Source organism: Xenia sp. Carnegie-2017, unplaced genomic scaffold (genome assembly GCF_021976095.1).
Source record: "Xenia sp. Carnegie-2017 unplaced genomic scaffold, XeniaSp_v1 HiC_scaffold_23, whole genome shotgun sequence".
In the NCBI taxonomy this organism is placed as follows: Eukaryota; Metazoa; Cnidaria; class Anthozoa; order Malacalcyonacea; family Xeniidae; genus Xenia; species Xenia sp. Carnegie-2017.
This window is the reverse complement of record NW_025813486.1, coordinates 254,365-267,757: the sequence shown is the minus strand read 5'-3', so window position 1 is coordinate 267,757 and position 13,393 is coordinate 254,365. Positions and strand designations below refer to the sequence as shown.

Genomic DNA, 13,393 nt, shown 5'->3' with positions numbered 1-13,393 from the left:
AGACAACAATTATGACAATCGTTGTCTTTGTCCTTTTAAGATACGTTGATTTTGTTTGAAATTAAAGCTTGTTCATGAAATTTAAGATCTTCTTAAAACAAGTCTCGATGTTTGCAATTGTGTAAAACGATGATATTATAGTGACTTGGAGAAACGTTTGTCGAAAGCGGGTTTATCTTCCGCGACCCAGACTAAAACCGACTACCGCTGTGAACACAACGAAAACGTTGTGTCTCGACGAAAATATTCTCTTTTAGTCAAAATAAATATTTCTTTCTTCACTAAGGACGCACTCTGGGAGCGATGGGTTTAGCTAATCTAACAGGAGGGTGTAGATTTTTCCAGAGGTGCAATACTAAGATAGTACAATGTTGTCCATAGTAGTTGATATATTGAAGTTTAGGTCAACTACTCTTACAGTCTTATTGACTATTAATTCTTACAAGGACAGTCGAGCTGGGGGCCAGGCCACAGTATAGGAAACATACAGAAGTGCCACTTGGCTGTGCAACTGGTTGCTGTATATTTAATTAGTTTACTGACTGCCGTTAGCCATTTCATCATTCCTATTGGTCAAAAAAAGCAATCGACTGGCTGCCAATATGGTAATCACATGTGTATTAAGATATGCGTGGCAAAAAAAATTCAATGGAGTGGCTCTACTGTATGTTCTCTATACTGTGGCAAGGCTGGTAGGAAATAAATCTACATTTCTTTTGTATTTTACAAATTTGACCCAAGATCGCCCTACGAACATCCAAGTTCTGCAGCTTTGGCAGTTGATTGCCCCTCAATGAAAAATCTGTTCTGCAGTCCCTGTTATATTGCACAATTTTCTCCCATATATAAATGTTAAAATAATAGTCTTCCTCTACATAACAAGTGATACAACTAAATTAACATTCGTCAAATTAGCCAGCAATGACAGATCAATCCTCTAGTGACTCACACTGTGACTACAATGTGTCACAATCAGGATCAGGAAGCTGTGTAAAGTCCATTTATAAAACTCATGTCTTAAAGGGTTGACTGTAAATTATTTTTCTGATTATATTTGATTAATTAGCACATCTTGAAATATTTCATTATCTTAGCAATATGCATCTCTGTAACAACATATAAAGAAAAAACTGAAAGGTTTCTTCAACAAAACCCCTCTAACTTTGAATCAAAGTTCTCCTAGCAATTTTTGAGCAAAAACCATTTATAATATAATTGCCTTCAATTTAAATAACACTTTTTTACTAAATGTTAGCCAACTTTATCAAATCAGAAATTACATACCTCCTTCATTGTAAAGATAACTTAAGCCCAATTTGATAACTGCTTCAATGTTTCCTACAGATGACCCTCTGTTTAAAATGTGTGCAAAGAAAAACTGTTTGAAATCAATTCATTAGACAGAAAAATAAAATATGTATAAAATGTGATTGGTTAAAGATGTAATGTAAAGCAATTGTTCACTAAGTAAGAAAATTGTTTTTGAGCACATATTTTCAGCCAACAGACTGTGGTATTCTTGAGGAACAAGACTTAGGTAAATAACATGTAAGTTAATACATAACATTGCTATTTATCATGATGAAAGACTACTTGAACAGCTCAAAATAACCAAAAAACACTTGTTGACTGACCATCTTTTTAGCAAGGAAAGACATGCATGGTAATTAGTTAGGAGTAAAAAAACAAAAAACTGCAATCTTACGTTATTTAGTGCAAGTTTTGTGTGATGACAGAGGTAAATACAAGTTGTCCAGCCAGCTTAGCTAGACTGCTATTTTGAGTCCTGTTCACACTTAGAATGATGTTATTTACTCATGCTAATCCTGTGAGGCAAAGCTGATTTTGACAGGGTAGGTAAAAATAATCAATACACATTAAAAAACCTAAATACTTTTGTAAGGCAAAACGAAGTTCTCATGTTCATTCTTGATAATAAAACTTACTTCAAAAAAACTGAAAAATTCTTTGGTGACGGCCAAATTCCAGCAAATGAAGTGTGAATGAATAAGCTTTGTGTATTCATGATAAGTTGGTTAAAGCGTCACACCTAGGGATAAAATGGTACACAAATATACATCACTTACAACACCTGAACATCAATTGAACAGTTATTTTCGTAAAATTTAGAGCCCATAGTTCCAAAATCATTGAACATTATAAAGCAGAACAGAAAATTTGACCAAAGAACGACCCCCCATCCCTCCAAAATTTATAGGCGAAAGGTCAATTGAGAGATATTATCTTACTACTATCATTGAACTTAGCTGGACAAAAGTCAGATCAGTGATCACCATTTAATGGTGCTGGTTTCACCCTATCCAGGGAGATCCTACATAAACCTCTGAAAATACAAGGATAAATGAGATAGAACAAGGTACTCACTCGACACATTTGGTACAGTTCTTGGACAGATAAATACTGCAACACAAGCAGTAATGTATCGTCAGGTAAGTGCACAAATGCTTTCCGATAGCATCGACGTACGCCAGCTTCAGGTTAAAGATATAAGAACAGTATAAGCAGGAAAAAATAACGTTCGAAACAATATAGGTATTTTTTAGGCATCAAGTTGCACTTACCGTAGCGTTTTACGAAAACCATTCTGCTATTCATTAAAGTAGAATATCAAACGACTAGAAAAGCCTATTTATAAAACTAATAATATGATCTGCATGAAATCAAGAAAGCTTTCAAAGGACAATTTCTGTTCACGACTAGTCGTACTTTATTTATCCAAGATTTCATTTGATCGATCGTGGAAGTCGAACGAAAACCGTTAAAAGTTGTATACACGTGCCATAATCCAGCCACCTGATTGGCTAGAAGTTGACAAAAATGTGCGTGATCCTGGAGACGAGAGGAGACAATACAAGTATAATTTTATAAACGGTACGAAGAAAACAAAGATGGCTTTGCGTCCTAGACAACCAGTTGCGAAGGGGGGTTAATGGCTCCTTCTAGACATCCAGTCAGCAAGGAAACACAAGATTTACTAAAAGGTAGTTTGCATTTTCCCACAAAATATTTTGCCGTTGTTTTTCTGCTCTAATTCCTGTAAAATTAACTTTTAAGTTATGATGCAAGAATCGAAGTTGACAAATTTTCAAGACAATTAAACGAACGTTTACGAGGTAAAAGAGGTAGTCTTTGGGTAAACGTGAAAGTTTTTCATTGAAAATACACCGAAAACCCCAAACATACCGTGGAAATTGTACAATAACATAGATTTTTATTCATCAGTGTTTACAATCCGAGTTTATAGTGTAATGAAGTTTTACAGTGTTTCCACTTTAATAATTTTAGTCAGTTTTTGTTGAAAAGTATCCGAGAAACGACTTCAACTTTTTTGGGGGGAGGGGAGGTATTTGCATAGTTTGGATGTAATATAGGTATTAATCTAGCTACTGCCTTCCTCCTAACTTCTTTTATTTTTACAACGGCAGTCCTTGGGGAGGAAGCCCCACTGGTGCGTCAAAGCTATGGTTGAGAAATGGATGAAACTAAAATGAACAAAGCAAAAATAAACTTTTATTAGTTTCATTTCTTAACTTTCTCACTCATTTATGTTATATTAAATTGATTATATTCATACTTAAAGTAATTCCTCGCAACTACTGCTGACCACTGCTGACTGAAGGCTAATTGATGTCTTATTCGGCAGAAAATATGCTTGAACGTGATTGGCTGTTTTTCGTGCACCATTACAGCCGTCAGCACAATAATTTTACTGGGGAAGAAAGAAATATTCATTGAAATTTTAATTTCATAGAAGGCGAATCTTTTCCTACGAATGTCAACCCAACGACTAGTGCTCGAAAAGAGCAAGCCAACGCATCGAAAACTGCAGGCACAACAAAAAATGTCAATCATAAATCGTTAAACGGAGGAAAAGAACACAGGCAGAAATATTAAGAAGAAAGAGTTCGATGATGACGAACCATATAGACCACTACCTGGAAGTATGTATTCATCACAAGAATGTAATTTGCTTGTTTAGTTCTACTCAGGAATCTTTTCTCAGTTCATCCATTGTGGAAACGGGAAATTTCTGAAGAAATGAATCTTAAATGATATTCCAATGAAATTATACAACAGGACCAAAGCGTAAACGACGTACACGTGATTCGAAGTTGGGAGTTTTTGAAAAATATTTTGGAAAAACAATTTTGCGTGTTTCATTATTGTTCATGGAATCTGAATCCCAAAAGGTCACCCACGTGACCTACGGATTGATTAAGATAGATTCGAATTAAGATAGATTTATTTTAAGATAGATTTGAACTATGTAAAACGTTTTAAGACATTTTACCATGAACAGTTTCGTTGCATGTCTTTTTGTGTTGACTGTTTATTAACATAATATTTTTCAAAATAGACATATTGACCATACACCAATATTCTTCAGTACACATGACCGAAAAGAATAACTAATTGACTAATAAATTTGTCATGAGTACATTTTTATAAAGTTTTAGTAATCGACCATTTTTTCTCAGGCCCTCCATCCTTTACGTGATTTAAGTGCGTCTATCTAAAATCACGAACGATGCTTTGGCGCAATGTTTACTTGAGAGCCTGGGAACAAGTCTAATAATTATTTGTCGTTTGAACTTGTTTCATTTATACTATTTTATAAACTTTTCTTTTCCTCAAAATGTATCACGGGAAAAGACAAGAGAATTTTACAAAATAAGATGTCGTACGGTGACGAAGGAGCGGCATTGATAGAACAAACACCACAACCTCAAAATTTTCCCAGAGGAGGAAGACTGGAGCCGGAGATAGATCGATTTGACGAAGGTAGGACACTGAAACAAACATTTTAACTATAATTTGTAAAAAATAATTCTGAGCATTTTTTTCGGTGTTCGTAGTTGTTGAATTGATTGAAGAACGAAAGCAGTTTCTTGATGATATGGAAAAACTAGGGCAAGGAAAAAAGTACCGAAGTTTGATAGCTGCAGAAATATCTAAGGTTGGGAAAATATATTTTCATTCATTTTTCGATGTGGTTTTGTTGAAATGTCATGTTTTAAAAGCTATGTTCAACTCGATGTCCATCTGTAGTAAATAGGGTGCATGTGAGTGCTTAAAGCCCTTGAGAAGTTCTTGAATTTAAAAATGAATTTTAAAATCACTTAAAAATTCCTTAAAAAACCAGAATCGATGAAAGTGCTTGAAAACTGTTTGATGCTAAATTTTAAAACTTTTTCTATGCAACTGTATAAATTATAAGCATGAAAACCCCAATCCCAACTGAAGCACAAACGACGAAATTCTTTAAATATAGTAACCATACTTAATATGTGGCTAAAATGTTTCAGACGACAACATAACATAACGAATACCTAATACCCCGGTATTTGCTAAAGATCGCCTCTCCTGTTTAACACAGTGTAAATTATTATAATTCATTTATTGTAGGGATACGGGAACTCGAGCTTATCGATAAGAAACGGACAGGAGAACTTAACCTGGCTTTAGAAAACGATACAAGCTCCACTAAGAAACGGACAGAAGAAGTTAACCTGGCTTTAGAAAACGATACAAGCTCCACCGAAACGGACAGAAGAACTTAACCTGGCTTTAGAAAACGATACCTCAATACAATAACGTGATAATACTCTTTAGACAATACATTTAAATGAATTTATTGAAATAAAAGTCTAGCGTCAGAGAAACTGGTTTTCATAAATTTATCACTGCGGAATTTACATATAACAAAATTTTATTTCGTTTATTTACATGGAATTTAAATTGTTTTATACGTCGCATTTTACATAACTAAATGCATTCAAAACAAAAATGGGAATTTTATCGCATTTCTATTGTCTGTAATGCATTCGATGCATAAATGTGACGTATAAAAGAACTAAATCAAAGGTGGCAAAAACAAATTTTCTTTTCTCATTTTATTGGTGAAAGAAACTTATCAATGTATCAATAAATTTTAACGCTAAATACTTATTTTGGTGGCTCCTTTCGACGTCGTGAAAGATAACCTGACTGAAAACTAAATCCTAAGAGGAGAAGCGAACATAACAAAGCAGAAAGTCCATAAATGCTGTAACCAAAGACGCTCCCAGAGAAATATTCCATTAAATCATTTTTATTCTGGAAAATACGGTAACAATTGTAAGAAAATCTGTTATTGACTAACGCAGGGGTCTCCAAACTTTACAGCCAGAAGGCAACATGAACTTTCATCCAGCATGTTGAGGGCCGAAGAATATAAAAAATTTCCACGTTATCCTTCAGCTTTTTAAATTTCGCAATGTGCTTGAAACAGGAAGTTGGTAGAAAACGTGCCACTCTTGCTAGTTGGCTGGTGAACTCTGAAAGTTTAATAATTTTAAGTGCATCTGGGGCCGGAGGGGCCTAACAACATCTGGCCAATCGTAGTTTGGAGACCCTGGACTAACGTATTTCCTCATTTAGCCCTCTCCAATAACCCTCCACTAGAAGGTAGCAAAAGAAAATTGCCCACTCTCAGTAAATAAAAATTACACGAGGTCAATCTGAATATGAAATCCTAACTTGTTTTGTGTGAAAACTTCTATTTCGCCTTTGGCGTTTTGCTAAAGTTTCCTGTTTCTTTGAAAATTTTGTTTACTTTTTAGTAATGACCGGAAGTGACTTTTGCCACAAAATAATTACTTCAATTGATCATTTAAGAAATAAATGATGTTTACTGTGTTCGTACAGGCTTATGCAAACCGAGGAGACCTTTTGGAGAACTCGAGAGCAGATCAGTGCAAGTCCGAAACCGAAGGTAGAGTGTTGCACATGCTCAAGTTCTCACAAACGTCTCCGAGGTTTGAATAAACATTTCTATTTCTTTTATAAAACAACAATAATGTAAAACACACAATTTCAAAGAAACGTTTCAATTTTTATGTATTTATGATTGATTTGAAATTCTCTTTGACTGATTGATTGATTTGATTGGTTGAGCTCAGGCTAACGCAAACACGGCTATTGACCAATCATGGCACGCGTTTTATTGTGTTTATTTTTATAAAACTACTTAAATGTATAAATTACTGTATCCATAAACAAAGACGAACCAACCTCCGCTAATCGTATGTACTTCGGAATAACGTCGTGTATATGTTTACGATTGTCTTCGGAATGACGCCGGAGACACTCGACAGCTTCTGGTACCCAGTCCTTTCCTAATAATGCTCCATACACGTAGCTACGTGGAATTATGCGAACAATTCGAAGATTCTTTTGAGTAATGAGTTGCGAATAGTAAGAGGCAACGTAAAAATCGATAAAACCAAGACGGACATTATTTTTACTGTTGTAAACAGCATCAATCACTGCAAGTTCGTTTGCTTCGACTGAAACACAATTGTGATTTAGTTTTTCATTGCAAATTTTGCACTTAGAAAATCACACTTACCTTTTACATTGGTGTTATGAAGGATGGCAAATTTCTCTTCCTCAGTTTGATTAACAACAGATACCTGATCACAAAGACAATAAATATCGAGGATTACAATAAGAAAACCTGTGAGGGACATAAAATTCGCGATACGCACGACTTAAAATGGTTTATTTGTGAGCTCTGGTTCGCTCAGGAAAAATATATTTGAACCAAAAAAGCAACAAAATCTTGGCTAAAAAATTTTGGCCAATAATATTTGTTTTAAAAATTTTATTCCGAACACCCAAATTGAAAACCAAGAATGATTGGTTACAACAAAACACACATTTCTAGCGGTGATCATAAGCCTACTTTATAACTGACCCAGGGATGTTTGATTAAAACAAAACACATATTTCCAATTAAAACAAAACACATATTTCCAACTAAAACAAAATACATATTTCCAACTAAAACAAAACACATATTTCCAACTAAAACAAAACATATATTTAACTAAAACAAACACATATTTCAATTAAAACACACATATTTCCAATTAAAACAAAACACATATTTCCAACTAAAACAAAACACATATTTCCAACTAAAACAAAACACATATTTCCAACTAAAACAAAACACATATTTCCAACTAAAACAAAACACATATTTCCAACTAAAACAAAACACAACAAAATTTCCAACTAAAACAAAACACATATTTCCAACTAAAACAAAACACATATTTCCAACTAAACAAACAACAAAGATAAACACATATTTCCAACTAAAACAAAACACATATTTCCAACTAAAACAAACACATATTCCAACTAAAACAAACACATATTTCCAACTAAAACAAAACACATATTTCCAACTAAAACAAAAACACATATTTCCAACTAAAAAACACATATTTCCAACTAAACAACATAAACTAAACAAATATATTTCCAACTAAAACAAAACACATATTTCCACTAAAACAAAACACATATTTCCAATTAAAACAAAACACATATTTCCAACTAAAACAAACAACATTTAAACAAAACACATATTTCCAACTAAAACAAACACATATTTCCAACTAAAACAAAACACATATTTCCAACTAAAACAAAACATATTTCCAACTAAAACAAAACACATATTTCCAACTAAAACAAAACACATATTCCAACTAAAACAAAACACATATTTCCAACTAAAACAAAACACATATTTCAACTAAAACAAAACATATATTTCCAAGGTAGTGATGCCGTAAAATGTTGAGTTCCTTCAAGTCTTGACGTGGTCAGAGGTTGTAACAACACCCATGTACATCGCAAGAATAACCAGGCCAAGTGATCCAAAAATTGTGAACAGACGTCCTAAAAGGGTCTTTGGTTACATAAGTTGATCATGTGACATTCTACCAGTAGACATACTACTCAGTGTTTTAGATATACCAGTATACTGATAATTAGACATTTTCAGAAAATAGAAAAATGCTTTAATTTCGTAGTCAAGTTTCAAAACTGAATGGTTTCCGAAGTACTACTCAGTGTTTAAAATATACCAGTATACTGATTATAGAACGTTTTTACGAAATAGAGAAATGCTCTAATCTCGTAGCCCAGTTTTACAACTGAATGGTTTCCGACTGAAAGTATCAAGCACAATGCATGTGTCTGGTACAAATTTTCATATAACCTTGAAATCAGTCAGTCAACGAAAATTGCTTGATTTATATCACAAATGGTTATGTAGGCATATCTACTCGAAAGAGTGTGGGTAGAGAAAAAATCGCAGTCGCTTTAAAATATGTCATATTTGGTTTGGTATACTTAGGTATAATATACTATAATACTGTATATATATATATATATATGTTTGTAAATGTAGATCGTCCAGGTTGGTATAGTCCTGAGAAGGACTGTTTTTGTTGTTGTTGACTGACGTTTCGACAACCTTAGCGGTAGTCATCTTCAGAGTCAACAGATCTACATGTAACGATACTCAGTTCAAACCATTTGCTTTACTATATATATACCTCCAAAATACTATGGTACTTTTACTATGCAAACTCACCCTACTGTAGTCATAGTAACGACCGCCCACCAGAAACCATTTAGAACACCATTTGGACAAAACGGATCGAACATTTGGGGATTAGAACGATGTTCCTAAATCGAAAACAAACACAGTACTCCATATTCTTCAACAATACACAATACTATATATGAATATCATCATTTCATACTATATAGAAAATTTTTGGGGAAAAACATAACAAATTTAATGTATTCGTACATTCTCATAATTAGTATTTATGATTAATATATTCATGATCAACAATCATCAAAAATGTATGCAAATAGGTGAATAAGCTGTTAATTGAATTTAACCGTTAGCATTGTTCTGAGTTAGAGATACAGTAAAGTACTGACGCATGAATTGGTGATCTGACATAGTTTTGTTAAGATATGCTCTCATATTCTTCCTGTAATTAGTAAATAATTAAGTCAAGTGTAACTAACTAAATGATTATTTAAAGAGATACTTATGTGCAATAATCACAATATTTTTATACTTCCTAATAGCTTTCCGTTGATCGTAAATTAACCATATTTAGTAAAGAAACAAATATATCCATAATAATATCTTGTATAAATAGAAGTTATTTAACGATTGTAAGATAGATCGTAGACCATAGACATTGACGTTGAACATTAAGTGTGATCGTACAGTTGTCTGTGATATCTCTATTTGTTGGTGTAAGTCAATATATACTAAAGAAGGTAGATGGCTACATCACAAAACCTAACAGTTTTGGGATAAAGTCTAGTACAGTCGAGGGTTAGAGATGAGATAGTCTTGGGTTGGAGATCAGACAAAGTCCTTAGAATATCACACAAAGCCATGGCTCAATGATTGGGAACGGGCTTATAAGAAGTAATTGAAAACTATTTGAATATTTTTTGGAAAAAAAGTAGTGATGAGCCGATCGAAGAAAAATCACATATAGGCATATCGGCTGATTTATCGGTAGCAATCAATAATTGAAAAACAAGAAATTTTTTAAATCTTTAACGTCCAAAGCAAAAAATTAGGGTTGCAAAAAATGTCAATACAATAGTCAAGGATATATTTAATTGTTTATATGTCTCGTAAATAGCTCCCCCCCCTAAAAAAAATTCTATAAGTTTCTAGAAATAAAAATGAGCTTAGCTATTAAATTCATAAATTCATGTCGTATTATGCATAGAATATAATTTAACAGATTTGCAGACACAGTTTAGATTATTTTCGAGTAGTATAAAATGCACTAGAGCAATTAGAACATGGCGTATTATCACGTAAGTTTGATACTTCGGTTAAACTTTATTGGCCAAATTGTGTAAAATTACGTTGATTAGATCGTAAATTTTATACTTTCGAGGACGATAATCTCTCTGAAAATATCATTCTGCTCTTGATTATTGAAAACAAACACTCAAAAGTTTTTAAAACCAGTTTTCACAGCCCAAACTATGTCTATCGTAAGCCGATTTACGTCAATAAAATCGGCCGATAACCTATCTACATAAAAATGGCCGATTATCGGCTCATCACTAGAAAAAAGATTCGATTCAGTCCCCAGTCAACGCTGGTTCACCTTGGAGAGCCTTCAAATTCATCCCAATTATTTACAATTCCAAGAAATAAAGAACGCCAAGTATCATGCAGGCAACATTTTTTTCGTGCATGTATAATTCACTCACCAAAAACCAAATTACGAAACCGCTTAGAATTGCCGATAAAATAACGAATATAAGAATAGGCCAAGCTAGGAGAATAGCGTTTAAAAGTTCAGTTCCAGTGAGAGTTTTCTTCATCAAAACGACGACACCGGGGGAGTCAATCAATCTCACAAAAGGCATGTCGACAGACGAACTCTTTCCTCGACGTAGTTTAACAGGAACGAGTACGCTTTTTTTGTATCTTCCCAAAAATTCCGAGTACTCAGGTTTCGGTAAGGGATCAGACCTTTCAACACTTCTACTGTGTTTTGAAATTCTAAATTCTTTACAATTATCGACGACAGTATTCCAAATCTCCGGCAAGATACCTTTTAACTCTCCATTCATTGATGTTGTGTTCTCGCTGTAAATCAAAGGTTTCTTCGGCCACCAAATTATTGTATTCTTTGCCGCAATGTCTTCGCCATTCGAGCTGTGTGTGTTCACGAAGAGAAAAAGGAACAAATAAAACATTATTCGACTAATATCTTCGATAAAATTTCGACTATAAATTTTGTAATAGAATTTATTCTCATCATAACAATACCCGTCAATTAATTATGATTTATTCAGGTGAAATGGACGAAATAACGAAAGCTACAAACGGCAAGCGTTCTCAATGACAAAACATAAAAGAGTAACGGATAATTTTGCAGTTTTGTTTTCCTGAAAAATGTAAACGAAATAAGCCGACGTATATGCATTCTAAATGAGGAAAAAACAGTTTGTTGACACGATTCATCAACATTAATATTAAATTTTAATTAATATCATCTTTTATGACAACAGATGGGATATTTTATCTTTTGAAAAATCAATTTTTCGGAAGGTACGTTTGGAGAGGAGACGTTTGTGAGAACTCTAAACATGTGCAACCCTTGTCCTTCGGTCTCGGGCTTGCACTGATCTGCTCTCGAGTTCTCCCAAAGGTCTCCTCGGTTTGCATAAGCCTGTGCAAACACAGTAAACATCTTTTATTTCTTAAAATTTATTTTCTTCTCAAATTATAAAAAAATACATATTTTTACATGATTCTTATATGTAAGTCAAAGCCGTCCTTCACTTTAGTGTGACATCCCACAGCACATATAATAAAGATAAACTGGTCAGGAAAAATATCAGGCTCGAAAAACGGTAGGAACAATTTTAAAAAACATTGAAACGTTATTCCTAGGGGTATATTTTAACCACTGATTTAAAACGCTGTATTTTAATGAGAAAATAAGGGAAATATTTTCGCTTTTCAACAATATTTTCGCTTTTCAACAATATTTTCGCTCATGGCTACAAGGTGAATGAATATTGCAAAAAAAATCCCCGAGGGTATGTGATTTTCAATTTTGAAAATGTTCGTTCATTATTTGATAAATAAGTTTATAACCGTACTAAAATGTCCACTTGATAAAATTCAACACTGAACGATAAATATCATAGAAACTCAACTTTCAGACGATTGGGGAGCAGCGATAAAGCTTTTTCAAAAAAAAACAAACGCTTTGCGGTACGTAAGATACCTGATTACATATATGCATCTGATAATAATTTTTACGCGACAGAAAAACTGAGTTATTAAAAATGTCGAACAAATAAACTATAAATAATAAATTCACGATAAAGGCTCTCGGGACTGCGTCAATTTCAAGAACTAAAAATTCGTAAACATCAAGAGCTCGATATTCGATAAAAATGTCGAAAACGCTTTTAATGCTTCAGAGGAAGCTATTTTTCACGATCAATGCTGTAATTAGGAAATAGTAAAGCATATAATGAACTTTTTATTTTGAAGTCAAATTTAATGACGCTGTCCAGCTAGATGGGTAATAGCCAAACTCTGAAAGCAAAACTCACATTAAATTAACGAAATAATAGTGGAATAAATGTCAAATTATAAATATACAAACAACAAAATGGAATCATTATGTTATTCACTGAAAAGTTGTTCAAACATTTACAGTTTTATATAATAATTTATAGAATGTAAGTAAGTAAGATGTATATATATATGTTCAAAAATAAAAGTTTCTCCGGATTTTAAATGATTTTTATTGAGCTTTCGACTCGTTGCTTCGAGCCTTCATCAGAATGAGGAAGTTATTTATTTACCCTTGCTTTTAGCTTGTAGACGCTTGGAGCGTCTAAAATCCGGAGAAACTTTTATTTTTGAACAATAAATGCCTGTATTGCCAATCTTTAAACATATAGATATATGTATACATAGGTTGGTCAAAAAGGCAGGTATAGCCAC

The 13,393-nt window shown here is 33.3% G+C and overlaps 5 protein-coding genes across 5 annotated transcripts in view; 2 read left to right on the top strand and 3 right to left on the bottom strand.

Annotated features, from left to right (window-relative positions):
* Nucleotides 1-13,393, bottom strand: part of LOC124448906 (cyclin-F-like) — an 88,981-nt gene that overhangs the window by 12,518 nt on the left and 63,070 nt on the right. The window lies entirely within an intron of this gene.
* Nucleotides 1-13,393, top strand: part of LOC124448908 — a 75,818-nt gene that overhangs the window by 30,466 nt on the left and 31,959 nt on the right. The gene's annotated exons all lie outside the window — the stretch shown is intronic.
* LOC124448907 (ribokinase-like) overlaps nucleotides 1-13,393 on the bottom strand; it is a 97,652-nt gene that overhangs the window by 56,699 nt on the left and 27,560 nt on the right. The gene's annotated exons all lie outside the window — the stretch shown is intronic.
* LOC124448915 (UPF0193 protein EVG1 homolog) lies at nucleotides 4,661-5,560 on the top strand. The gene is made up of 3 exons (XM_046999870.1): nucleotides 4,661-4,803; nucleotides 4,878-4,978; nucleotides 5,428-5,560. Exons 1-3 carry the CDS (start codon nucleotides 4,698-4,700, stop codon nucleotides 5,485-5,487), a joined length of 267 nt encoding a protein of 88 aa, XP_046855826.1. The 5' UTR covers nucleotides 4,661-4,697; the 3' UTR covers nucleotides 5,488-5,560.
* On the bottom strand, nucleotides 9,405-11,664 carry LOC124448913. Its single transcript, XM_046999868.1, has 2 exons — nucleotides 11,131-11,664; nucleotides 9,405-9,552 (listed from the first exon to the last, which is right to left on the bottom strand). Exons 1-2 carry the CDS (start codon nucleotides 11,620-11,622, stop codon nucleotides 9,454-9,456), a joined length of 591 nt encoding a protein of 196 aa, XP_046855824.1. The 5' UTR covers nucleotides 11,623-11,664; the 3' UTR covers nucleotides 9,405-9,453.

Bases quoted from the DNA above. Each gene is read 5' to 3' on its own strand.
- LOC124448913 (XM_046999868.1), bottom strand. From the start codon at position 11,622: ATGTTTTATTTGTTCCTTTTTCTCTTCGTGAACACACACAGCTCGAAT. The intron at 9,553-11,130 runs GTGAGTGAATTA...TTTTCGATTTAG, and splicing joins GTTTCGTAATTTGGTTTTTG to GAACATCGTTCTAATCCCCA.
- LOC124448915 (XM_046999870.1), top strand. From the start codon at position 4,698: ATGTCGTACGGTGACGAAGGAGCGGCATTGATAGAACAAACACCACAA. The intron at 4,804-4,877 runs GTAGGACACTGA...CGGTGTTCGTAG, and splicing joins GATAGATCGATTTGACGAAG to TTGTTGAATTGATTGAAGAA. The intron at 4,979-5,427 runs GTTGGGAAAATA...CATTTATTGTAG, and splicing joins TAGCTGCAGAAATATCTAAG to GGATACGGGAACTCGAGCTT.